Below are 24,825 nucleotides of genomic sequence, written 5' to 3'. Positions count from 1 at the left end.
TCCCAGCTCCCACCAAAAGCTTGTAGCAACAAACCCAGGTTTATTAACGTTGCTGTAGTGCAAGGGCCAGGCTTCCCCCTCGGCTCCGTTCCCAGGCTCCCTCCCGCGGCTCTGACCCGGCGCCGCGTCTCCCCTTCTTCCCAGAGCCGTCGGGTCGGCCTGCTCGCAGCCCCGCGGCGCCCGGGGCGCCCTGCTCCCCCGCGTGCCCACCTGTCTGCAGTCGTCTGCTATGTTGCTTTAACCTCCCCATCCCCTCCTTTTCCAGCTGGGTTTTGTTCTTCATCAAACGGAGGTGGGAGAAAACAGAGAGACTCCCTCCCCCACCGATGATATCATTTCCCATTAACTGAGGGCTTAAAGAGAAATCTCAGGGCTCATTAAGGATCTGGTGACAGTTTAACCTTCTCCTGCGGAAACCCAACACCAGACCGTCCCTCTGTCTGAAACCAGGGTGGCTGTAACGTTAGACCTGACCCCTGAGCACGGCAGACGGCTCTGGAAAGCGTAATCAGCACGAGAGTAAAGGATGTCAGAAGGTTTATTTAGACCTTTATCAGATCGTCCTTTCAAAGAGTGTTTTGTAATGTATTTGACACAGTTATGCGGGGAGCCGAGCTGCTCTGCTCTCTCCTGGAGAGCTCAGCGCGAACCCTGCCGCCGCTCCCCAGGGCCTCCCTGCCCGCTCCCTGCCCCGGCGCCTCCGGGCCCGTGTCCGTGAACTCCCGCTGCCCGGCTCCAGACCAGAGGCAGCAGAGGTTCTGGTGTGAATTACCGAGAACCCCAAACTGAAACTCTTTGTGTTTCGCTGCAGACAAGATCAGTGCGATCGCGGCAGTGAGCCACCTCCGACGAACCGGCTGCCTCGCACCAGACGAGGACGCGCACGAGCTCGGGCACTAGCGCACACACATCCCCCTTTCGCGGCCCAGCGCTCGGCGCTCCTACCGCTTCCTCCCAGGCTGCTCCCGGGTGCAGGATCACCCGCGGAGCCCCGGGAGGGGATCAGCAGCGGCATGCGGATGCCCCGCGGCCCCTCGGGTGCTGCGCGGGGTCCCCCCACCTTCTGTAAAACCCTGCCCCGTCCCGCGCTGCCTCTGGGGCTGCTCTGACGCCGCGGCCGCGCAGGCAGCCGGCGCCCCTCGGTGCCCCCTGCCAGCCCGCAGCGGGGCAGCGACACGGACGGCCCGGGGCAGCCGGGGCCGAGCTGGCCGGGCCGCTGCTGCCAGCGGCGCGGGAGGCTCCAGCGGGGCGGGCGCAGCCTCGAACCGGCTCCGGGAGACGCAGCCCTCGGGCCCCGCGGGACAGCGCGGAAGCTGCGCGGGGGCTGCGCGGCCCCGCCCCACGCGGCTCCACGTGCTGCGGCTCCACGTGCGGCGCGCGCGCCACCGCCGCTCCTCATTGGCCCGCCCCAGCTGCTAAGGTTTCGCCCTCCTCTCCCGCTGATTGGCCGCCTCCTTGGGGCCACGTGACTACTTTTTTTTTTCCTGCTCCCCCGCCTTCCCTCCCCCGCCTGTCACGGCACCGCCCGCTGCCATTGGCCGCGGGCTCGCCCCGCCCCCCAGGGGCGCTCCCCCTCCCCGGCCCCGTCATCCTCCGCAGCGGGTCCGTTCCGGGTTGGCGGAGGATGGAGGCTGAGGGCATGAGGCACGCTCCGATTGGCCAGCGCGCGCGGCCTGTCGCGCCGGCATTGGCCGGGCGCGGCCCGCGGGGGCGCGGCGGCGGCGGCGGCGGCGGCGCGTGGGGGAGGGAGGCGGTGTTAAAGGGCCGGCGGGGCGGCTCGGCGCTGTTGCGGCGCGCCATGGCCTACCAGGGCTTCGCGCAGGAGTACCTGGGCATGCCGGCCGTGACGCGGGCCTACACCACGGCCTGCGTGCTCACCACCGCCGCCGTGGTGAGGGCCGGCGGGGGGAGGCCTCTCTGAGAGGGGCAGGTGTGGGGAGGGGGGCCCCCTCTGAGGGGGGCAGGCCCTGGGGGTCCCTGAAGGAGGTGGTGTGTGGAGGAGAAGGCATGGGGGTCCCTTCTGAGGGGGGCAGGCATGGGGGTCTGGCCTCAGGGGTCCCCTCTGAGGGGGGTGGTGTGGGGGGGAAGGCCCTGGGGGTCTCTTTTGAGGGGGATAGGCATGAGGGGCAGGCCCTTGGGGTCTCCTCTGAGGGGGGTGGTGTGGGGGGGCAGGCCCTTGGGGTCTCCTCTGAGGGGGGTGGTGTGGGGGGGAAGGCCCTGGGGGTCTCCTCTGAGGGGGGCAGGCATGGGGGGTGGGCCGTGGGGGTCCCTGAAGGGGGTGGTGTGGGGGGCCACCCTGGGGGTCCCCTCTGAGGGGGGTAGTGTGTGTGGAGGGCAGGCTCTGGGGGTTGCTGATGGGGGTGGTGTGGTGAGAGGGGCCATGGGGGTCCTTGAGGGGGCAGTGTGGTGAGGGGGGGACAGGGAGCCCCCAGGCCAGTGGGTGTCCTGTGGTGGGTGACAGCTGCCCTGCCTATCTCTTGCAGCAGCTGGAGTTCATCACCCCCTTCCAGCTGTACTTCAACCCCGACCTCATCTTCAGGAAGTTCCAGGTGAGGCCTCACCTGGTTGGGGCTGTCATCTCCTGCCCCTTCCCAGCGAGGAGGGGGATGAGCCGGGCTGGGTGTCCTGCTCCCTGTGGTGCTGCCTGGCCTCCAGGGGCTCCCTTGTTCGGCCTGTTCCAGCCTCCTCTCTGCAGTGGAGCTGGGCTGTTGACATGGTGTGCCCCTGTTACAGGAGTCTGGATGGGGGTGGCTTCTTCCAGCCTTTTGCTGCCCTAGGCCACATAGACCTTTCTTCTTTTTTTACTCATAACCTGTCGCTTCCTCCTTTGTACCACTGGGTGAAATGTTTGGCCAGCTGGTCTGAGGCTGGATGGGGAAGTCTCCACTGTGGAGAGCAGCGAATAGTTGTTTACCTGGGCTCTGGGTGCTGAATCTTGGCTGTCTGCCCCTCCTAGAAAGGCAGGGGAAACTTCGTCCCCACCTGGAAAGGCAAGGTGCTGGTGTGGGGAGTCCCACATCAGTGAAGTCTCACGTCATGTGAAGGTGATGCAGCTGTCGATACCCACCTTGGGGTAACTGTGAGTGAAGGGGCGCGTGACTGGGTGTCCCTAGTGAATAGGTGATGGGCTGCTGTAAATGTGATGGGAAGACACCTGGCTGTCCACCTCCTTCTCTCTCCTCTCTTCTCTTTCAGATATGGAGGCTGATCACCAACTTCCTCTTTTTTGGGCCCCTGGGATTCAGTTTCTTTTTCAACATGATATTTCTGTATCCTTTGTCTCAGTAAAGCTCTCTGCTCTCTCTTTTTTTTTTTTTTTTTGACTTGGACATGACTCCCCCCAGCCCATCTTCCTCCCCCCAGTTGGCTTGTCTTGGCAGCAGTCTGGGTTTCTTCCCTGGGGTCTTTTGGTCTGAACTGAAGCCAGTCTCCAGGTGATTCTGGCCATGCCTGTAACCACCTCCTGTGCCTCTGCTAGCTGCAGGATAGCCCCTGCTGAAAGGGTGAAGAAGCTGGCAGTGCTACTGTGGCTCATGCTGGAGAGCAATGCTTGTTCCTGGGGCTGAACTCTGGCCAGCTACAGTGGGCTGTCTGAAGCACAACAGATGGCTTTTTCTTTCTCTGAGGTCTGTGGCATGAGGTGAAATTTGCACTGGTCTTGCTCTGGGGCTTGGACACCTGGCTGGCAGCTTCCTGTGATGAAATAGTGTGCAGCTGACATATTCCCCCTAAAGCTGTGCTGGGGATGCATGGTGGCCAGCTGTTAATTTCCTATACTGTAACCCCTTCCTTCTCTCCTGCTCTCAGGTACAGGTACTGCCGCATGCTAGAAGAAGGCTCCTTCCGTGGAAGGACAGCTGACTTTGTCTTCATGTTTCTCTTTGGAGGATTTCTCATGACAGTATCCTTTTGAGTTGGTTGAGGCCCTTTGGGCTCCTCTCCGAGATCTTGTGGATAGTGTGGGGTTTGTCTCTTGCCTTTTTGTACTTGGGCTGTCTTGTCTGTAGCAAGCACTGGTCCACTGAACAGAGCAGCTGGCTGACAAACCTTGGTGGCACGGGCTGTGGAGAGCCTTGCTGTTCCCCTGGATCTGCCAGGCTCGTGCCCTGTGCCTCTGCGAGGGCTGTGCTGAGCTACACAGAGCTCTAAGTGGTGGATGGGTGACTTCTGGCTGTATGGCATGGCTTGCACTCCTTGTCTTGCCCGCGCTTGTCCCTGAAGGCCTGGCCTGCTCCCCAACCAGGATGCTTGGGAGAGTGGGAGCAAAATACAGGAGAAGCCGCCTGTGTTTCTGTGAGTGACTGAAGCACTGATGTACCTGGCAAGGGGAATGGCTGCCTTAACCTGAGAGAGGAGGTGGCACTGTATTGCAGAAGCTCAGCCTGAAAGGAATGTTCTTTCTGAGCTTTGTGCGAAGTCATCCAGCTGCGACAGTGCAAATGTCCTGCTGTGTGTGAGCTTGGGTAGGGAGAGCATGTTGAAGTGCTGCTGAGATTGGCATGAGGCTGGCTTAGAAAACTGAACTGCAGCCGAAGTGAAAAACGCAGACTTAAGTGCCAAGGGGAGGAGTGCTCGTATACCCTCTGCCTTCAGTATGCTGGACAATGTGAGCCCAGCAGTCTGTCTTTGCAAGCTATCAGTGGCTGGGGATACTGTCATACTACCTCTTCTTAGCAAGTTCTTTTACTGCAGAACAAACTGGTCTGGACAGGGAGAGGAAGAAAATCTTTTGAAGCATAAAACTCTGTCATATGCAGAGGGCTGTCAGAGTAAGCTGCCTATGTGTGGAGACCTTGGAGCGCTGCTCACCTCGGGGTGCTCTGCAGGAAGCTGTGTGATTTCTCATGAGTGCTGGCCATTCTTGAGCTTTTAGCTAGTCAATGTCCAGGTGCCTGCAGCAGCCATGTGCTTCACCTTAGGTGGATTTGGAGTCTGACTGCAACAAGGGCAGGGGAGCCGTTTGCCTCTAGCTGCCTCCCTGTGTCCCAGGGGAGGGCTCTGAACAGCAAGAGCATCTCCTTGCTGGAATTCCCCTGCAAGAGGGTGACGCTGGGTGGGTCAGGTGTGCTCACATGTGGCACACTTCTAACCCTGCTCACAGGTGCTGTAACAATGCGAAGGACTGCAGCTCTTGATGAGGCAGAAGCTCATGTTTGCTGAGCAGGTAATGGCTCAGTGACCAGTATAAGGGTTGCAGGAAGGTCAGTTGATCTGTGGAGATGGTAAGGAATAACTGTGGGAACAGATGTGGATTCTGCCCTTGACTTGCTGCAGCACTGGTTGGACTGACTCAGTTGAGAAAATGGTAGCTCAAGCTGGCACCTCCACGGAGAGATTTGAGACCTCTGGCTTCACCATTCAGCCACTTCAGTGGTTGTGCAGAACATTGCTGTGCCCTGGGGTGTTGGTCAGTCCCTCTCCCTAGGGCTTGGGTCAGGCCTCCCTCTTGGTGGAGGAATGATTACCTGTCCCCTAGGCGGAGTGGGCACTGGCTGGCTAGCACTGAGCGCTGGTCAGCAGTGTGCGTGGTTGGGAGGGTGGCCCTTAGTGCTGGATGGCTTCTGTGGGAGCCTGCTGGTGGCTGAGCCAGACAGGACAAAGTAAGTACCTGTGCAGGTGAGCTGGGTGCCCAAAGGCTACCGGACAAGTTCCCCGTGCGAGGATGATGGGAGGTGCAGCTCGATAGAGTGCCTGCAGCAAGCAGTACTGCAGCTCTCTCTGTGTGAGAGGGTGCCACTGACTTGGGAGATGTTGTGTGTGGGTGACAGTGTCTAGGGCAGCCCCTGCTCAGTGATACAAGACCAGCAGCTAACAGGATCCCTTGTGTGCAGTCACTTTGCAGAGGTGAAGATAAGAGCTCCCTGGTCTCTGGTGGCTGCATAAGGCAGCTTACGAGGGAGCTTACGGGGTACCTTCTTCTGGGGTGGCAGGGAGGGAAACGGGGTGTATGTGGGAGGGGAGGGTCACTGTATCTCAGCCAGCACAGGAAAGGCTCGATTGCATGGGCATAGTCTTGCACACTGATGTTACCAGCTGCCTGTCATCCTGGGTTTCCTGGTCATGATGCATCCTGCACTGCTCGGAGCATGGAGTAGTTTTTTCCTTGACTCTGTAGCTCCTAGCTGTTTGGCCTCTTTGCCAGCCTGTTTTTCTTGGGCCAAGCTTTCACCATCATGCTGGTGTATGTGTGGAGTCGCAGGAACCCTTACATCCGCATGAACTTCTTTGGGCTCCTTAACTTTCAGGCCCCCTTCTTGCCCTGGGTCCTGATGGGATTCTCCCTACTTCTGGGTAATTCCATCATCATCGACTTACTGGGTAAGTCAAAGCCAGTGGGTGTCTGGGACGGGTGCTTTGCAGCCACAGCTCTGTCAGTTTTAATAGACTGGGGCACTAGTATGGTGGCTGGGTTTCCTTTTATTTAAGGTAGTGGGTTTTTAAAGTGAGCTGGCTGGGTCTGTGCTGTGTGGCCAGCCTCCTCGTCGAGCTTCTGCTTGTGACCTGCACCTTGCTGCATTTTTGCCGGGGGCAGAAGTTGGGACTGGTGAGCCCTGCCTAACGCCTGTCCTGTGTCTGACCTCTCAGGTGTCTGGTCCTGCCTCAAGCCCAAAGGCTCACTGCTTGCTCCTGCACCCAAGTAAAACATGATCGCAGCAAAAGCCTGGCCCTCTAACACTGCAGCATGGGCGGATCTGGTGGGAGCCGGGACATGCGTGCAGCTAAGGGATTCTCGGAGCTTCCTTGTGCTTTAAGCTCCCAGCTACTCTGCTTCAGCAGGCAAAGGAGGCTTGGCTAAGTCTGACCTTGGTGACATCTCTTCCCCAGGGATTGCAGTGGGTCACATCTATTACTTCCTGGAGGATGTCTTCCCCAACCAGCCAGGAGGAAAGAAGTTGCTGTTAACCCCAGGCTTCCTGTAAGTAAAGCTGATGCTCTCTGGGGTTTGCCGTGTTGCCTTCAAGCCTGGGTCACTCTCACAGCAAACTGTGCTGTGTGACCTTGCTTGGGCTGCTACGTGTGCTGCTGCTACCTTCTCTGTTAAGCCATAGGACCCAGCTGCATGCAGGTAGCAGCTCAGTTTATGCCTCTATTGTAGAAAATGCTGGCACTTGGTATACTATGTACATATGTACATAGGTCCCATAAAGTAGCTGCTGGTACCTTAAGCTTTGCTACTGGAACTGGAGAGGTTTTTAAGAAAATGCTAGATGCAGGTAGGATTTTTTTTTCCCCCTAATGCACTTCTGTGGCTTAGGAAAGCAGAACATGTTCTGCTTCATGCTGAGGATCAAAGCTGTCCTAGACATCAAAGAAGCAGGTACAGTCGTCACTGAAAGTTGAGTTGAGCAAAACAACAGTTCATGGTTGCGCAATAGACCAGCGGCTGTGTTGTGTACAACCAAGCTCTCCCCTTCCTGTGAAGGGCTAGGGTGCTCCTGGGAGGGCTGGGGAGGTTTTAATTGTCCTTGGCTCACCTTAACCTGCCTGCTTGGTGGAATGGGCATGTCCCTTGCCAGGAAGATGGTATTTGACACACCTGAAGAGGATCCCAATTATAACCCTCTCCCTGAGGATCAGCCAGAAAACCAGCCTGGAGACCAAGACCAGAACCAGCAGCAGCATCCACAGTAATGCAGAGGACTTTTCCACGTGACCAGATTCTTTTCTTCCCGCTGGACTTATGCGGTGCCCCAGAGAGCCTACTGGAATAACACCAGTTGCATTCTAATGTGTAATGTTTCACTGTTTGTATGGGTAACCCATATTCCTTTTGTACCAGGTGGTTCCACAGAGCTTTGCATGTGAAAACTGATGAATGTTTATAGGGGTGTTCTAGGGACATGGGGTGGAAGTTATGTGAGGCTCCTCAGTTACCCAGCAGGGAGTACGTATCAAATGGGGCCTTAAACCAGTTACTCTTTCTCTTGCTGTTACTGACTTGCAGTGTAACATGTCACTTCTGTTCTTGTACAAAGACTAATACTCCCTTTGCAGTGTTGTGAGACATCACTGTGGGCTTTCAATCAAGTAGTACTTCTTGGCATGGTACAAGCACAATCGGATGTCCCAAACAAAAACCTACCATAGCAGAATGCAGTTCAGCCTCTCCCTTTCCTCTAAGCCCCATCCCTTTTTTTTTGTTTCCAAAGAGTCTTTATATTAAAATCTTTATTTTTCAGTTGTGTGTCCATTTCTGCCAAGGGCAGGGACAGTTACGACTTCCTCTGTAGGCTAAGTCATCAGTACTGATCAGGGCTTTCCTCAGAAGTGCCGGGCTTTGAAGTGGGCAAGGGAAAAATGCAGGCTAGTTAAATGATGTCCTCGCTGCTCCTGTCAGCAGGAGGTGTCACTGGAGAAAGAGATACCTCAGAAAGGTAATCTTTCAGGCTGGAACAAAGCTGAAAACTTGTTCTAGTCTGACCAGAAGTAGCACTTAGCGTTAGTAATAAAGGCTCTCTAAACAAGCAGTGTAGTTCCACTCTTGTTGAATGTCCTAGTTTTTAAACCTCTGAATTTTGGGGAAAGCTAACCAAGCTTGTCCCCACCATGAGCAGCTGTACTAAATGGAGTTGACCATTCTTGCTAGATTGGTGTGCATGTCTGCTTATACCAGGCCTCAAAGCTATTGGAGTAATACTGCATCAAGCATCATACTTTGGGATAGCTCATATAATGTCACTGTTTGTCCAGTTAAACGCTTGCAAAACGCCACTAACAGAATCACCATAAGAAAAATGAGCAAACAGTGCTATTGGAGCCTTATGGCAAAGGGGGATTGAACCACAACCATCCCTGTCTAATCCCCTTTGAGGGCTTCCCACGAAAGCACTATGTTTATTAAAAATCAGACTTCATCTGAACAAACTATTTTGCTGCCCTTATGTTTCCCTCAAGGGAGAGGATGAAAGGGCAATACAGCTGCTAATCTTGTTCTGGAAGATACAGTGCTACTGGAGGCTAAGCAGCCTCAGCCTTGACAGGTGCTTGCTCTGTGCTTTGCTCTTGACCTAATAATGCAGAACTGGTGTTTCAAGCCCTGAAAGGAGTTTGTCTTTAAGGTCTTCAAAGAATCTGTTCTAAATTGTTTCTGAGATGTGTGCACTTCAAAATGCAAAAGCTGTGCTGATTCTCCCTTGAATGCCTTGGGGGAGAGCACTAGGCTAAGTTCAGGAGTTGGGATGTAGGGCAGCACAGCCACCCCCCAGCTGTTTCCTAGGAAGTGAGTTCTGACAGTTGGAGAAAGCCAGCTGAAGTTCTGATCTTTCTGGAGCTTGGACCCCTTTGACTTCCCTGTCTTGCTTCTGGCTGCTTGGAAGGGCAACTCCTACAGTTCCTCTGGGGCCCAAGAGTAGAGGGAGATACCCATAAGCCTGCTACAGAAGCTGCAGTCCTCATGTGTCTCTATCACATCTGTTGTGAACTTCAAGGTTAAGTAACTACACACTCCACAGCAGTTCAAGAAAAGCACCATGGATGCTAGGTTTAAGACTGCAGTAGTTTCATGCATGTTTTCATAACGTTTCCTGTAGAGGCTGAGTGCAGGAGAAACGCTTGGATCATAACAAAAACGGGCTGAAGTGTTCTTGGGAAGAGCTGGAGTCTTTATAGCCACAGGACCAAACATGTTCTGCAACAGAGGCTAAGGTGCAGCAGGAATCCCAGGTTTTATCACTCTTATGTACTGAAATAACCTTTCAATCTTTGTTATACAAAATAATGTATAGAGTACCACTCCAGCACAGGAACCTAGGATAAGACTGCAATAACATTATTGCTAAATTGCAAGTTTTAGATTTCTGCAGAATAACATCTGGAAGAAGTTCCCTCCCACTCAGGAATCAGAATGGGCTCTGCTATTACTCAAGCCTAAACATGATAAATTAAGGCCAAAATGTATTTTTTTTTACTGTGCTAGCAGTGTGGGTGGATAAGCAAGGATTGTAAAACCTATTGGCTTTATCATAAGGGCCTGAACACAGCTGTTGGGCTGCCAGCAAAATCTGCCATGCTTGCAAAACCCTTTGCTTCCTGGCAGTGAAAGGTAGGAACTCTATCAAAGAGCCAGTGTACCTCTGCAGCAAGGTAGATTCTAATTAGTTTTTTAAGCAAGCTGAAACTTTTTAATCTCACTTCAATGACTTTTCTGTTTTTAAACTCCCCAGGGAAAGACAGGTTGTTTGTAGAGTCACAAAAGCCTGACACCTCAGTACTTGGGGTATTTAAGATCACACGCTATGTTTGGGTAGGGTTAGTCCTGTGCACTGTAACTGACCGCCCTCTAACACCCTATGCTCCGACAAGGACCCCAGCAAAGCTACTTGCTGAAGAGGAGTCTCGCTAAGTTATTGCGGGCTGTAACTTTTGCATGAGTTCAGAGACTTGTCTTCCAACTGCAGTTTTCGCAGACAAAAGGCCTGCAAACATGCCACTTCAGAAGGTTCACATTTGATAGAAATGAATGTTAAGTTTAACCAGTCATGAGCTGTTTACCCTCATCAAGTAAGCCAGCTGAACATCTCACCAAGTTAAATTACCGACTGCACCAACTATGCTAACAGTCTAGACCAGTCCTTTGCAGAGAGTGGTTTGTTCCTTTCTACTTTTAGGTCTCACTATTCCCACTTTCCTCCTGCAGCAGAACACTTCCAGGCTGTTTTATCCACTAAAGGATGGGGCTCAGTTTCTGCCATGCCTTAGGACAACTGAATGCACGCAGGTGTTCAGCACTACACCCAAAAGCATTAGCATTAGGCTTTGGGACTGTTCAGTTGCCAGAATAGCATGAAACACGTTAAGATTTGATACTCATTTAGCTTATTGAACTCAACCTAGTAGTATACATTCCTTTTATTTAAAAAGTTGTCCTAACAGTGCATGTTGCACCTATACAAAAGAATCTTTACACTGTCCACACACAGGTATGTAAGGGCTCCAACAGCTGCCACAGGTCTCGGACAGATCACATGCTAACGCAGCATTCTCAGTACGTGGCATTTAGATGGAGGGGATGGGGGCAGAAGTCAGCAGTACTGGGAACTGCTTGGCAAGTGGAATGTGTGTCCCCTTTCGGGGACAGAAAGACCCCTGCCAATCCTAGATCCGTTTGGGGAGAGGAGTAGGGATAAAGTCTGTAGGAAGAGCACCAGTGTCACAACAGGAGGATTACCAGGCTGGAGCAGTATTGGCCAAACGTCTCATGCGCCTAGGAGAGAGAAAGAGGTGTAGTTAGTGCTATGTTACAGTCATGTAAAGTCTCACTGAAACTGACACTTTTGGGGAGGTCACCACAGTTCTTTGAACTTCTAAGGCAGGCTTATTGCCTGGACAGACTCCCCTGGTCACCTGAGAGTGCCCCTGTTGATAATGCTATAATATGCTGGTTTTCCGCAACTACTTTTTGGGGAACTGTGGTCATTAACTTGGATTGAACCAATCCCACTGTGAACTATTCAAACTGTAGTAGCTGAGAAGCAAAATTAATCTGAATTTGTTAATCTGTAGTAACAAAATTCCCAGAAAAGAGCTGAGCCAGCATATTTACTGTTCCCACAATGTGTCTTGTGAAAAAATTCTAGCAGTTCATTTCTACCTGGCAGGAGCAATTTCACCAAGCAGGTACAAGTGCTCTTGACTGCTTGTGAGATACTGCTCAGTGGCTCTCTAGAACAGGCAGAGTTCCTCTTGGAATCACAACAGTGCTCCCATGCCGGCAGACAGGCAGACATCAGTCAGGCTGGAGCGGGGAGCTTGCCCATTCCTACATCAAACAGCACTTTACCCAACATAAAAGGAAGCCTTGTGGCAGGATTCTAGTTAGCATGACAGTGCATGAAGCACTGGTATTTTTGATGAATGCCTTCCTATAGAAACAGATCCCCCTGCACAAGCAGGGAGCTCAAGAGAAAAGAAAAACAAAACAAAATAAAACTTTGCTTCAAGCAGGAGATGGTTAAAGTGAAGATTTAAATGTTTGTGGAGCAAGGTGATAACAGTTTAATATCCTGAAGCAAAAAGGATTGAGTTTCTGTTGTGGTGTACAAGTTTGAAATCCTGCCAGTTGGCTTTCAGCAGAAAAAGACAAGCATCAAAGCTTTTAACTTCTGTCTTAGAAACAAGCCAGAAAAAAAAGTGTCTGAATGAGAGGCAGCACCTTGTATTTCTGTCCTGGTCTCTGATCTTCTTCTCCATCTCGGCATCTGTGAGGGTTTCCAGAAGAGGGCACCACTGGTCAGCATCCCCTGTGTTGCGAATGGCAATTTCCACAGTCGGCAAAGGGTTCTCGCTGCAGTGGCAAAGCAGAAGGCAACAATGCAACATTCATCAGTGGTCTGACTGCGCACTCCTCTGGGTTACTGGCCCAGATGCAAGACTCCAGGACAACGGAGCGTCATTTTAAGTATTTCAGTCCTGCTAAGTGTTCCTTCTTAGCCTCGCTCAGTACAGGCAGGCTCCTGAAGCATGCCATGGGCTGGCCCTACAATCTTGTGGAGCCTGGCGTTTCCAGGAGACCAACTACTATCATCTCCTTTCAGCACCACAGCGGGGATTTATCAAAGGAACTGCAGCTGAAGCAGTTCCCTCCTCGCAAAGGCCCATTACGTAACTGGCTGACAGTGTTCAAAGTGAATAAGCACAGGCAAAATTCGTACCAGTTTATTAACGCTGGGAGCTTCTCCAAAAGCAGTTTTAGAGCAGGGAATGTTAACAGGGCTCTTAATCTAGCTTTGTCATTCTGCAACTCAGACTTCCCAGCCGTAATCTGCCTAGCACACCTCTAACAGCTCTTCCTTGGCAGCTCCTGGCAGAAGTCTAGCTTCCTAAAGATGGGAGCCTGATAACAGAACAAGTTTTGTTCTCCCAGTTCTCATAGAAAGGGTGGTCTTTTAGGACCTGCTGTTTCAACTAAAGGCTGTGGCCATGAGATAACCTACACTTGTTCTAGTCCCTGGACAAGCAGTGGAACGCCAGGCTCTGCCCCAGATCACAAGATCTGCTCCTTGGAGATCTCTCTGCCCTGAACAGCTGTATTATCACATGCACAAAAGTGTTTACTGTTTCACTAGCCACTTTTCAGCAAAAGTCAACAGGAACTGACCATGAGTAGTTTCCCAAATATTGACAGCGGAGCTGGAAGCCTAGCATAAATACGGATGACCCTCAGAATGTAAATGTTTGCTTTGAAAGTGGCTCAGCCTGAACTGCGCAAAGTGTATGTGCGAGAGGAGTGCTCCTGCAGGTGTGCGCACACACACATATCCGGCCTCTTCCCCAGCGACATTCCTCTATGCAGAGGATTTCAGCACTTAGCACAGCCATCTCACTCACAGGAAGGAACTAAACTGCTGATTGCCATGGGAACAGACTATGTCTGCATCAAAGCTATTAATCTAGAATAACAAGTCTTCAAAATAACACTACAATGAAAAACTCATCCAAAGCCTTCTGTATCTGATCCTGGGAGAAAGTGTTAGTCAAATCTACTTCCACCATCTCCAATGTCCACTAAACAACACTCAAAAACAGGCATTTCATCTTAATCTCAAATTGCTACAAATTCCAGACAAACTGCTAGATCTCAATTGGGTTTTTTTTGTTTGTTTGTTTTTTTGGGGGGGGTGTTTTGGTATGGTTTATACCTCATTTACCATGCTCAGTGCTGTGCAATTCTCCCCCCCCCCCAAAAAAAAAAAAAAAAAAAAAAAGAACACACACAAGAGGACAGTGCTGCTGGCAGAATGACTGCAAAATGCACTGTCAGCTGCAGGATTCCCAGTGGAGCAAGGCACTCCCTCTGCTGGGGTCCAAGCCTCTGGCAGTAGAGTCATGGGCACGCTAATGCAGCCAACGGGACAGTGAAGCATCTTCCCCTGGAAAGGGTAGTTCCTCAGACAAGTGGGCTCAGTGGGCGAGAGAGAACCTGTGCCACCACCCAGGTCTCGGGTGCAGAGTTCTGGCCATGGAGCGCTGCACGTGCCCCCACTAGAAACACATTACCAGGATGGGAGCCACTGTAGCACACCATCCCCCTGAAAATCCCATTACCTGTCTGCTTCCAGTCCTGCTACTTCTCTTGGGCATTCAGGCTCTCTTTGTTTTGCACAGAGTGGACCAGCTGAAAGAATTGCCCTAGATTTCCTCAACTTAAGGACAGTTTCACTTCCTCCTCAGATGATTAAGAGCCACATGACTGCTCAAACTCCCAGTCCCTGGAGATATTAAGGTTCTTTTGATACAGCTAAAGCAGACCATTTCCCTACATCAATGGAATGTCTCTGGAGCAATGACCACTCCTGTGGTTTGGGAATTCAGGAACTAACCAACCACAGAACCCAAATATCATTAATCACAGGAAGGTTTCAAAGTACTCCTCTGCTGGAAGAGAAATGGGAAAAGGAGGACTTGTTTGTACTAAGAGACAAAACAAGGTTTTAATTAGCTTGTTTTCCCCCCCACCCCTGAACAGCTCATGTCCATGTACTTTGTTCTGTTGGGGTTCCCTTCCTCTTCTCTGGCTCTCCCCCCTTGCAATATTGCAGCAGTCTAAAGAAAGTCTGAAATCTACCTACTTTAACTATCCTTAAGTGGAAGAACTCTTCAGTAATCAGGGCCAGATGCATATCTTTACACATATTAACAGCAAACTGGCATTAATCTGAAATAGCTGACAGCCTGGGCAGTTTTGAATAAAACCTTACTATGCTAGAAAGACTCATGGGAAGCAAAAGGCTGAAGGGAGACGACCCCCCCCCCAAACAGTTAATGCATACAGACTGCTTTCCTAACTCAGGTATCTCCAACAGGAGGAGAAGGACAAGGAGGAGGGAGAGGATTCAGTCCACATTCAAAACCTGCCTCTGAAACATCAAGTAACAAGAAATGGAAATTGTATGTTTCTGTATGTTGGGAGGCATTAGAATGATGTATGATAAGAAGTTGTTGAGGTGAATTAACTGGGAAGGTAAATAAGCAAATTGTGGGTAGAAAAGAGGGCTTCCTGTCCAGCATGGTCACCTCCCTACTTCAAGAAAAAGGATATGGAAAAGAAAGCTCAAACTCCTGTGTGTTCTCAGGCAACACAGCTAAAACCACAGTCTGCAAAAAGGCCTACTAAACTTTCTGGAAGAGAACTTACTTGCCAGCATAGCCAGGGCAATGAACAGTTGGTGTGGAGGTGAGTGAGGAGGAGCTGGAAGCTATGGGGCAGCCAGCTGGCTGCACCAGGGCAGCTGGCTGCCATGGTGAGATCTGCTCTTCCCCCCAAGGCTTTCTTATCTGGTTGGCCTTTTGCTGCCTGCTTGGAAAATGGGCACTTGTCTGCTCTGAACCAGCTGGTCTTTTACTAGCCTTGTTCTGCTTCCTCCAGAGGTCATTTTCATTCAGAAAATTTTTACCTCCTTGATTCTAAAATGATTCCCAAAGTGGCTCATATTAGAGAACGGAAAGAGACTCTCTATCACTTGGAAATTAAACTCTTCTAGTGAAGGTATTAGATGGCGTGTCCATCCCACTGATGTCCCATGGAGGTGGTGAAGGTGACTTCTACCTCTCCATCTACAACAACTGACTGATACTTGCAGATCCAGCGTAGGACCAAATCAAACTGTAATAATGGAACAATTGGGAATGTGCATTACTGAGAAATGAGGGGAACTGGAGGGTAATAGACAGGAATCTGATACCTTTACCACTCCCTCTTCTCCCCTGCTGTTGGGCTGTCTAATGACCCACTGCACTGTCTGACCCTGGGACTTCTGCAAAACTGGCGTCGACAGCATCTTCCCCCCATCTCTGCAAATGCGTCATCTGCTGAACCCCCAAACTTCCTGAGGTCAGACAACCTGTCAGAGACCAGCACATCAGCAGATACTTAAAGCCTGCGCACTCAGCAGCATACTGAGGATAACATCAGTACAGTAACTCACCGCAGAGCACTGCTCAGCACAACTGGAAGTGATTACCACTAAGAGACAAGTTACAAAGCTGCCTAATCAAACCTGACATCGCTGCATTCCAGCTATGAGAAGGGCCTATGATCAAGTCAGCTTTAATTCAGCCAAGGTAGCGAGCTACAGTTCAAATCAGTCTTAGCTCAAAGCATCAAAGCTTAAGCGAGGCATGGTCTGAGTCAAGCAAAGCTGAGGAAACAGAAATGTGTCTGGGGCTGATCATTACCATAGATTAGAAGAGGGAGGCACAAAGCAAAGTCACCATTGATTATGATGGCCTTTCATTCTGTGGCAAAAGCTGACATTTCATCATCAACATTCAGCCCTGCAATGTATTACACCCAATACAAAAAGATCCTTGAGCACAAGCTGACTGATTCACACCAGGCTCTACTTTAGAACAAAATGCGTAAGGCACTAGATCACACTGCTTCATTTGTTCATCAGTCAGGCAACCAGCGGCACCCAGAGAGCCATGTCTGAGTGAGACGTGACCTAAGCTGCATAGGTGTCACCAGCATTCAGGATGCTTTGGTTAGTTCCAGCCCTGTCTATGGCACTAGAACTCCTGTTACCCATAGGAGTCCCCCCATTTCATACAAGCAATATGCTCTGTTTCCCTACACCATGTCTCGTATACCTCACCCACAAAACCTAACCTAACCATCCTGGTATGTGTGACATAGCAGCCACTTCAAGGCAGACAGTCACCTAGAAGAGTGAGAAAAAAGGAAACTGTCTAAGCTACCAACCTTGCACAACCAGTGGTCTTTAAATGATACTGGGAATTGCCTTTTTTATCGCCAGGAAACATACAAAAGGATGTCCAAGTAAGAAAGGGTCTTTAACTGCCCCTACTTATTTCTCATTTGATAAACTTTCTTACAAAAAAGGTGGTTTTAGGTGCTAGGGAGCGCACAAACCTGAGAAGTCAAGCACTGTTACCATACAAGAATTCTTTAAAGAGGACAGAACAGGTGCAAGCCATCATCAGGACCAATTTCAATGAAACATTTTCTATGTCAGGTCAGCTGTTCAGAGATTCATTGATGCTAAAGGCTATGAAGCAAGAACATGCATCCACACCCACACTAGTAAAATGATGGTTCTGTACCTGAAGGCGTACGTCTTCTGATGCCAACTCAGCTGTCCCCGGATGCTGTAGGCTATAGTGGTGACAAACTCCCCACCCAGGCCAAGCTCTGAGCACAGCTTCAAGGCAAACTTCTCCGGTGAATTCTCCTTCTCTGACATGTCCCATTCAAACTGGTCTACAAGGGAGATGTTCCCTACATGGATGTTTAGCTAGAGAAAAGGGAAGAAACACAAGTCAATTGTTTCCATCTCTTACAATAGCTGGTCAAAGGTAATTTAACATGGACAAGACAGCGGAGATGAATTCTAGTTCATTGCAACTGCAGAGCTCCTGAACCAAATTCTTTAATTCCAGTAGGGTGAAGACAACTCAGCTTTGTTCATCGAAGATCAGCTCTTCCGAAAGGACACCACAATGCTTTAACTGAACTCTTTCACCATCTCATGGATATTTAGTAATCTGCCACCTTAGTGCTGTCCTCAACACAAAGGGCAAAAGTAATCTGGACACAGGACTGGAATTAAGAGCTCCATAACTCTGAAGGAAGCCTTTGTACTTTTCTTCCCCTATAACATAACCAGACAAATGATTCGGCCTGTCCTACCGTCGCCTTCCTGTATTACCTTAATAATAACTCGTTGATCTGACTGGTCTTCTAGAATACTGTCAGTTGGGTACGACTCTATCTGTTGTCGGATGGCAGAGGCAATAGCAGGGACAAAGGTCAGAGGATTCAAATCCAGGTCATCACAAAGAATCTCAGAGAACATTTCTGGGGTCATTAGCTTTTCTGATACAAAACAAGAATGAACAGACATTAAATTTCTCAGCAATCAATGTCTTCCACTTACAGAATACATAAAATTAAGCCTATTGTGTAAAGAGGGGAATCCCAAATGCATCATCTTTTGCTGTTAAAAGGGTGTTTAGTTTCCGGTTTGCAAGAACACATGCGTACTGACACATGGACTTGAACTAACAGCCTTCTTTATTTGCTTCATGGAGACTACATAGCTATAACCTAATAATCCACATACATAAAGAAGCCATTCACATTAAGTGTTAAAGGTATCTCAGCTAACAGAATAGTTTCCTTAGGCTGCTGAACTGCGTCAGGAGAACAGGCCAGTTAAACACTTCGGGTTACACATCTCCAGGAATGACTGCAACCCACAGAAGGGTACGGCATCCACTAAGAGACCTGACAGCTGACTAGAGACCACCTAACTGGGAGGGCTTTAAATCTCTATGTATACAGGGGAAGGACATGCACACCTGTGCTTGCTCTCTTTTCATATTCTGTGATGGATGCAACTCTTTCTCTCTCCACCCTCAGGAAACTCTCCTTCCTACCTACCATTCATGTTCCACGTAAATGCATCTCTGAGTTTCTGCCCATCAATTTCCATGTCGAGCCTGATTGGAACCAGAACCTCCGGCTGGGATGCATTCTCATGGATCACTGCTGGGTCATGGTCATCAAAGCTAATACAAAAAGCAATGACACAGTGTATGAAACTCAAAAGTGATACATCTGGCACCTGGAGAAGGAAGGCACTATTTACTGGAAGTAGTCCTCATACTCCAGCTTCTCATCAGACTTTATGTAGACTCCTCAACACAAACTTACAGGACTATGGCAACCAACACCAAATTTATCAACTTTTATTACATGCATCATAATGTATTCCTGCAAATAAAATAAAGAAGCCTTTTCAGGATTGGCTTTTATCTTGGTCTCCTCAACTGTTCTATAGAAAACAAGTTAGTTATGAGCCACAGCAGCATTTTCCAATGAGGAAGTTAGATATAAAGTTAATGGAATATGTCAGTGAGAGGCAGTCTCAGTCCTTCGCATAGAGGATTTGCACATCCCTCAAATGACAACTGTTCAGCAAATCAGCGGAAAATTCATGGAACCTATCAGGAAAAGAATGAACAATTTTCCTGACAAAAGGAATCTCTGAGAGATGCCTGAACCATGGCTGGCTGCTGTATGGAAGAGCCTCAAGACATACAGTTTAACTAAGAACCTCTAGATTAGAAACATATAGGTCTTTTGTCAGAGATAAATCAGAATATTATATTAACACATCAGTGCTACCCTGGCAGTGCATCATGTCGGTAATGGTTTCCAGTTTTCAGAAGCAGGCAGCTGTCTTACCAGAGAGGAAAAGTCCTCTTCTTATCCCTGCCCATGCGATTCCTGTTGATCGTTGTTGAACACGGCACCGCATCCAGGTGATGAGAGCTGTTGGGCAGGGTCGGCACCCACTGGTTGTTCCTCTTTGCCTTCTGTTCCCTGAAGAAGAGGACTACATGTTAAACTGTACACCGTGAACATCACTGCTATTATTTAAGGAATGGTATAGCTTTCATCTTTAAGTCCTGTTATGAAATCCTGCCATTTTATGCTGGAACCTAAACCAATATTGTTCCACTCAGAACTCTCATTCTACACCAGCCTCTAGAAAGCCCATCCTCCAGCTCACAGTTATTCACCACATACAAATCCGGGTGCACCTTTATAAGTATCAGGTTCATATTTGTATTTTCTGTCTATACTTTGTAAGGGGACTGCTGAGAAATGTGACTGCTCCAAAACAGAGTCAGTGCAGAAAGTGTTCTGCAAAACATCCATTAGACTTGAATGGAGTAATTGCAAAAAGAGCAGTATCATCAAATGTTGATGTTTTCCTTCTTGTTTTATGTGGGCAATAACTTAATCCTTCCACTCTGGAGATCTTCATTTGCCCAACACTACAAATGTTTTTTTTTTTTTTTTAGTACAGACTAGCAAGCACCCCTCTGCACGATGGGCTTATGCAATTTCTGTCATTTATGCAATTTCTAATGGGACAGAACAGCGCTTCTTGTCCAACCCGACATCTTCCAAGCAACTCTGTTTCAGTCCCAGCCCTCACTGATGCTCATTACCTGAGGTAGGTGGGAGGTTCTGTGCTGATAGAAACTGCCTTGTACTTCTCATCATTTCCATCCAAGATCTCTTCCACTTCAGAGGCTTTTAACAGTGTCACACTAGTGGCTAATGTTGTATAGCCATGATCTATCACCGGAAAAGATGCCAGTAATTAAACATGGAAAATAGTGTTATATAACAATATAGCATTAGTAGGATTCATAGTAATAGGCTCTCCCTGCCACGCAGGTGGGACTAAAATAGGTTACGAGTTGGAGTGAATGTGTCCCCCAAAAGCACTTTGGACTTCAATCATCCTCGCACAGACGCTGAATTTTACAGGAAGGTTTTGAGAAGGCATTTTGTACATGTGGGATAAATGGAGATCACAGAACTTTCCACTGCCCTTTCTGAATTGCCAAAAGCCCTCACTCTGCCTCACACACCAGGATGCTCTGCTACTTGGATAGATTACTTGCACCACAGCAACTAAAAGCCCAGCCACGGTGTGTGGCACTAAACAAATATAATCTAGTTTTGGCAGCCATATAAACAGAGGAAACAAATGTGACTTTCTTTTGGCAGTGAGGGTATCTTCGTTAATAAACAGCAATCCCTACTAAAAGCTTAGAAAAGAAATACAGTGCAGTAGGCAAAAAAAGTATGACACCTTTGAATGGCTGCACAGTGACAGAGCAAAGATTTGTGAAAGGCATCAATATCTCTTTACCTTGTATAACTATCCTGTTTACTCTGTTAAATATATCCTTCATTTGGACTAAGGGTCCAGACATAGGAAAGGTTAGAATTACATGAGCTTCCCTCACGTATTCTTATCACTGTAGCTCACAGTAGCGCGTACTAACCTTACTCTGTAGATTGGATTTACCAGAAGACTCTGGAAACTATACTGTGCTTCTAGAATGGGGAGACAGTAGTCCAGAGAACTAAAACATGACTTTTACCAACCACAGATGAGCCTAGTTCTTTCAAGGCAGAACATGTTTACAGAGTCTGGTCATTTATTTTATGAAATTTACTTAAGATGGAAAGCAATGCTAGCAAAAACCCAAACTTCAGAAAAAGAAGTCCTTATAAAGTATTAGATAAGCATTAAATCTAATATGCTTTTACTTAAGAGAAATCACATGATTTAGTTCTGCACACCTAGAATCTGCTGAAATGATGTTAAATCTCTTCCACAGCCTTTCAGGATGAAAAGGCCCAGGAAATAATAAATCCTCAGTGGACTCAAAGGTTCGAAATAGAGAGGCAATGATCAACACAAAACTGAGTGGCTGAACAGACACATCAAATATTAATGAAAGCTAAGTCTTCTTCAGCAAAGGAGCACGAACTGAGAAGACTTGGGGAAGGGACAAAAACCTTGAGACAGATCTGGCTGAACTGCAGAGACCATGTGTACTTGTAGAGTCCATAACGTTCTGGGAAGGAAAAGTTAAGCATATGATCAGGATGGACAATTAGGGCAACCACAAAGAGAGATCAGAGGAAGAAGATTAGACATTAGTATATATTTAAATAGCACCAAAGGTCACAGTAGAGATTCTTTCTCTAGCAAAGCTAAGAATAACACACAGATAAGACTTACATCTTCTGGGACTGTGAGAGCGCTGATTTTCTGTCGGAGAAAGAAAAAAAAAAGCAACGAGTCAGCAGGATACTTGGAGAAAGGAGACATAATGAATCATAATGAATCATTTTTATTATGCTCTAGTCTAAAGAGTGTACAACAGGTTATTCTGCTAAGAAATTTAACTTCTTGTTATTAGTCTCCCACCAAGAATAACACTGAGTCAGCAGTATTCTCACTGTGACAGTTACATCAGTAGCAACACACCACCAAGTTTTAGCAGTCATAAATATTCATTTTCTGCAAGAGGTGAGGTTGAGTAAAGAATCACACTTTCAACAGGACACCCCGGTAACATTCCTGCCAATGTGGCAAAAGGGACAAGAATGTCCCTGCCTTTGTCGACAGCACGCCATAAAACCCTCTTCTGGGATGGCCTTTGCTTTGTGATGAGTGCAGTTGACCCCAGGAAAGCCATGATGTACATTTGATTTTAGAAAACTTCCGATCACTTCAGGTTCTCTGCTAGGTAGAACCAGAAGCTACTAGTGCCGTCGCTGCAGAGTCCTCCATCACTGAAGCAATCTGAAGTGATTTGCCCAGCCCTAAAGATGTACAAGCTTCTGAATCTCCAGACGCAGTTTTTCAAGGCAATCCTCCAGACTTCAGTGTTGGGAATATTTACTCGTCTTCTTACCATGTGAAGACGCCACTATCTTCTTCCTCTCTTCCACTGTGGCTAGTCGCCTCCACAGTGAGGGATATCTCTTGTACAGGGAACCCCGGAACATACGCAGATAATTCCCCACCTACAAGCAAAAATTGGGAGACATGGCCTGGAAAAAAATATTCCATCTAGAAAGACTTTTAGCAGAACCTGAAGCAAATTCAGGATTTTGTATTGACAACTGGGACCTCTAAAGAGGGGGGTTTTTTGTTTTTGCTGAAAGACTCATTATAGCACCACATTTTTTGCAGCAATACAGAAAACAAACCTTTTACCAGCATTTATTTCACTGGTCTGATAAGAAAAAACTCCCATCTATTGACAATAATCCATTTAACAGGAAAACTCATTCACTTTCATGTATTTTTGAACAATCTAATGTTTCCTCTACTCCAATTGCTGTTTCAATGGACAGTGCTCCATAGGGTTACATCAAACCAGATACCCAGCTCTCTAGCTCTACTGTTTTTACTTTGAACCTCTGTGCCATCCAGGCATTGCTTGGATAGAGCAAAGGCCCATCTGCCTTGGATTTTACTTTAAATTCTTTGAACATGTAGAACATGAACACTGCCAACACAACCCTCTCTCAAATTTAAAATCTGTAAAGTAGTTCCATTCTCCCTTGGTGCAAGATTCATACCCATCCTGAAAGCTACACCAAGACTTGCTAAACAACTATTTCTAGACTACAAAACTAAAATTTTAGACTGGTAATACACTTGCCATATGACAGGTATTTTGTTCTTTGTTTGACAAGACTCATTTTGTTCCTAAGATCTAATTTCAGATAATTGTTAATCTTATCTGTTGCTCTACAGTGCTCATCAACAGACAGAAATTAGCTGGTAGATAAAAAGGCAACCCTGTTTCCCTCTTCCACACATCTGGTATTGTAAACTCGCAGATTAGCTGACTGCAGTTACAGTTCTTGTAAACATTTCACATGCTATCAAGAGAGTGAGTGATCTCAAGCCCCTGCTCAACATGTACAGTTGGCAATTTAAGTTGTCCAAGATTTCTTGTCCTACATCAAATGGGGCTGAAACACGTTCTTTTCCTGTTTCCAATTGTAATCATTTCTATGTTTCTTCCTTCACTAAGCCCAGCCTTCAGGGAGAAGCCTGTCACCGCAAGAGAACACCGTTTCTGCAAATACACTGGGGTGCTGAAATTCTACACAAGGCTCAAGAAGCTGCACTGCCTGAATTTTGGTGTTATTACTAAGCACAAAGGCTGAGGTGACTTAAATCACCTCACAGCATCTGAAATAATCAAGTGTGCTCGAACAAGCATGCTACAAAAAAAATCAAAACTAGAGTATGAGGCCAGAAAGCACAGCAACCCGCAAGCAGAGAGGAGCAGGCCGTAAAACTGGGGCCCGGGGCTGTGACCCGGAGAGGAACCAGCCTGTATATTCCATGATGCACACAGACGCGGGTGACTCGTGAGAGCCGCCCTGGCCGGAGCGCTGATCCCCGCAAAGGTGAGATATCCCAGCTGGACTGCACGCCGCGCTGCCCAGCGAGAGCCCAGCCTGCTGCCCGTGCAGCAGCCGCCAGCGCACGCAGCAGAGGCCCTGTGGGGCTGGCAGTGCCACCCCTGGGGGGGAGGTCCCTTCCCGGGGCGCGAGGGAGGGGTCCCCCCAGGCGTCTCCTGCGCGAGCCCCACCACGAGCTCCCAGGACGCAGATCCTCCCCAAGCCCTGACACTACCTCCCCCCCCGGCGCGAGCAGGCTCCCCATAGCCCCTGCCCCACTCTGAGGCCAGTTCCGCCATGCTCCCCCCAGTCCCCGCCCCATAGCTCCTTACGCTCCCCCCCAAGCTCCCCCCCATAGCTCCCCCAGCCCAGCCCCCTACAGCTCCTACGGGCCCTCTGGAGCCCAGCCCCGCCATGACTGCTCCTGAGCCCAGGGCTCCCCCCGGCTCCCCTCACCCCCGCAGCCCAGGACCCCCTAGAGCTTCCTGCAGCCCACCTCCCCCCTCCAGGCCCAGCCCCCCATAGCTCCCCTCACCTCCCCCCAGCCCCCAGAGCACCGCCCCCGAGCCCGGCCAGCCCCAGAGCCCCCCCAGCTCCGCACACCCCCAACACCCCCCAGCTCCCCAGCCCCCCACAGCTCCCTGCAGCCCCCCAGGCCCCCGAGGTCCCTCCAACCCAGCCCCCCCTATAGCTCCCCCAGCTCCCCTCGCCGCCAAGCCCCCCCCCCCCGGCCCCCCGAGCCCCACCGCCCCGCCCGGGCCGGGCCATTGTGCGCGGGGCCGCGCGTCCCGCCGCACCTCGGAGCCGATCATGTAGAACTCGCCGTCCTCCTCCAGCTGGAACTTGACGGGCTTCTGCCCGAAGGTCTTGCTCAGCGCCATCATCATCATCGTGGCGGCGGCGCGGGGGGGGGCGGCGGCGCCCGCGGTGCTGAGCGGGGAGGGGGGCCGGGGGGAGGCCGGCGGCGGCGGCGGCGGCGCGGGCAGCAACGACGGGCAGCGCCGCGGCCTAGTCCGGGCGCCGCCCCGCGCATGCGCCGGCGCGCCCCGCCCCCGCCGGCC

At 49.6% G+C, this 24,825-nt stretch overlaps 2 protein-coding genes across 3 annotated transcripts; one reads left to right on the top strand and one right to left on the bottom strand.

Moving 5' to 3' along the window:
• Positions 1–1,702: 1,702 nt before the first annotated feature.
• On the top strand, positions 1,703–8,179 carry DERL3 (derlin 3). 2 transcript variants are annotated; one of them, XM_064522175.1, is made up of 7 exons: positions 1,703–1,891; positions 2,484–2,549; positions 3,196–3,284; positions 3,808–3,901; positions 6,123–6,318; positions 6,826–6,916; positions 7,518–8,179. In XM_064522175.1, exons 1-7 carry the CDS (start codon positions 1,799–1,801, stop codon positions 7,630–7,632), a joined length of 744 nt encoding a protein of 247 aa, XP_064378245.1. In that variant the 5' UTR covers positions 1,703–1,798; the 3' UTR covers positions 7,633–8,179. The 2 variants fall into 2 exon arrangements, with proteins under 2 accessions (XP_064378245.1, XP_064378246.1); XM_064522176.1 differs by having other exon boundaries at positions 1,704–1,891; positions 3,196–3,269.
• Positions 8,180–10,833: 2,654 nt separating this feature from the next.
• SMARCB1 (SWI/SNF related, matrix associated, actin dependent regulator of chromatin, subfamily b, member 1) lies at positions 10,834–24,799 on the bottom strand. The gene is made up of 10 exons (XM_064522174.1): positions 24,562–24,799; positions 22,255–22,366; positions 21,576–21,605; positions 19,981–20,110; positions 19,208–19,345; positions 18,401–18,528; positions 17,667–17,833; positions 17,062–17,252; positions 12,152–12,283; positions 10,834–11,203 (listed from the first exon to the last, which is right to left on the bottom strand). The coding sequence occupies exons 1-10, from the start codon at positions 24,652–24,654 to the stop codon at positions 11,164–11,166; spliced, it is 1,161 nt and encodes a 386-aa protein (XP_064378244.1). The 5' UTR covers positions 24,655–24,799; the 3' UTR covers positions 10,834–11,163.
• Between the last annotated feature and the right edge of the window lie 26 nt (positions 24,800–24,825).

This window comes from Dromaius novaehollandiae, chromosome 17 (genome assembly GCF_036370855.1).
Source record: "Dromaius novaehollandiae isolate bDroNov1 chromosome 17, bDroNov1.hap1, whole genome shotgun sequence".
Lineage (NCBI taxonomy): Eukaryota > Metazoa > Chordata > Aves > Casuariiformes > Dromaiidae > Dromaius > Dromaius novaehollandiae.
The sequence above is the reverse complement of the archived record's forward strand: the minus strand, read 5'-3'. Positions and strand labels throughout refer to the sequence as shown.

What these genes read in the sequence shown, in the direction of transcription:
- DERL3 (XM_064522175.1), top strand. Translation starts at nt 1,799, where the DNA reads ATGGCCTACCAGGGCTTCGCGCAGGAGTACCTGGGCATGCCGGCCGTG. An exon ending in TCATCTTCAGGAAGTTCCAG is followed by an intron (nt 2,550 to 3,195) that starts GTGAGGCCTCAC and finishes CTTCTCTTTCAG; the next exon opens with ATATGGAGGCTGATCACCAA. An exon ending in TTGGAGGATTTCTCATGACA is followed by an intron (nt 3,902 to 6,122) that starts GTATCCTTTTGA and finishes TGTAGCTCCTAG; the next exon opens with CTGTTTGGCCTCTTTGCCAG.
- SMARCB1 (XM_064522174.1), bottom strand. Translation starts at nt 24,654, where the DNA reads ATGATGATGATGGCGCTGAGCAAGACCTTCGGGCAGAAGCCCGTCAAG. An exon ending in TCTACATGATCGGCTCCGAG is followed by an intron (nt 22,367 to 24,561) that starts GTGCGGCGGGAC and finishes TTTTGCTTGTAG; the next exon opens with GTGGGGAATTATCTGCGTAT. An exon ending in ATCAACGAGTTATTATTAAG is followed by an intron (nt 17,253 to 17,666) that starts GTAATACAGGAA and finishes CCTTTTCTCTAG; the next exon opens with CTAAACATCCATGTAGGGAA.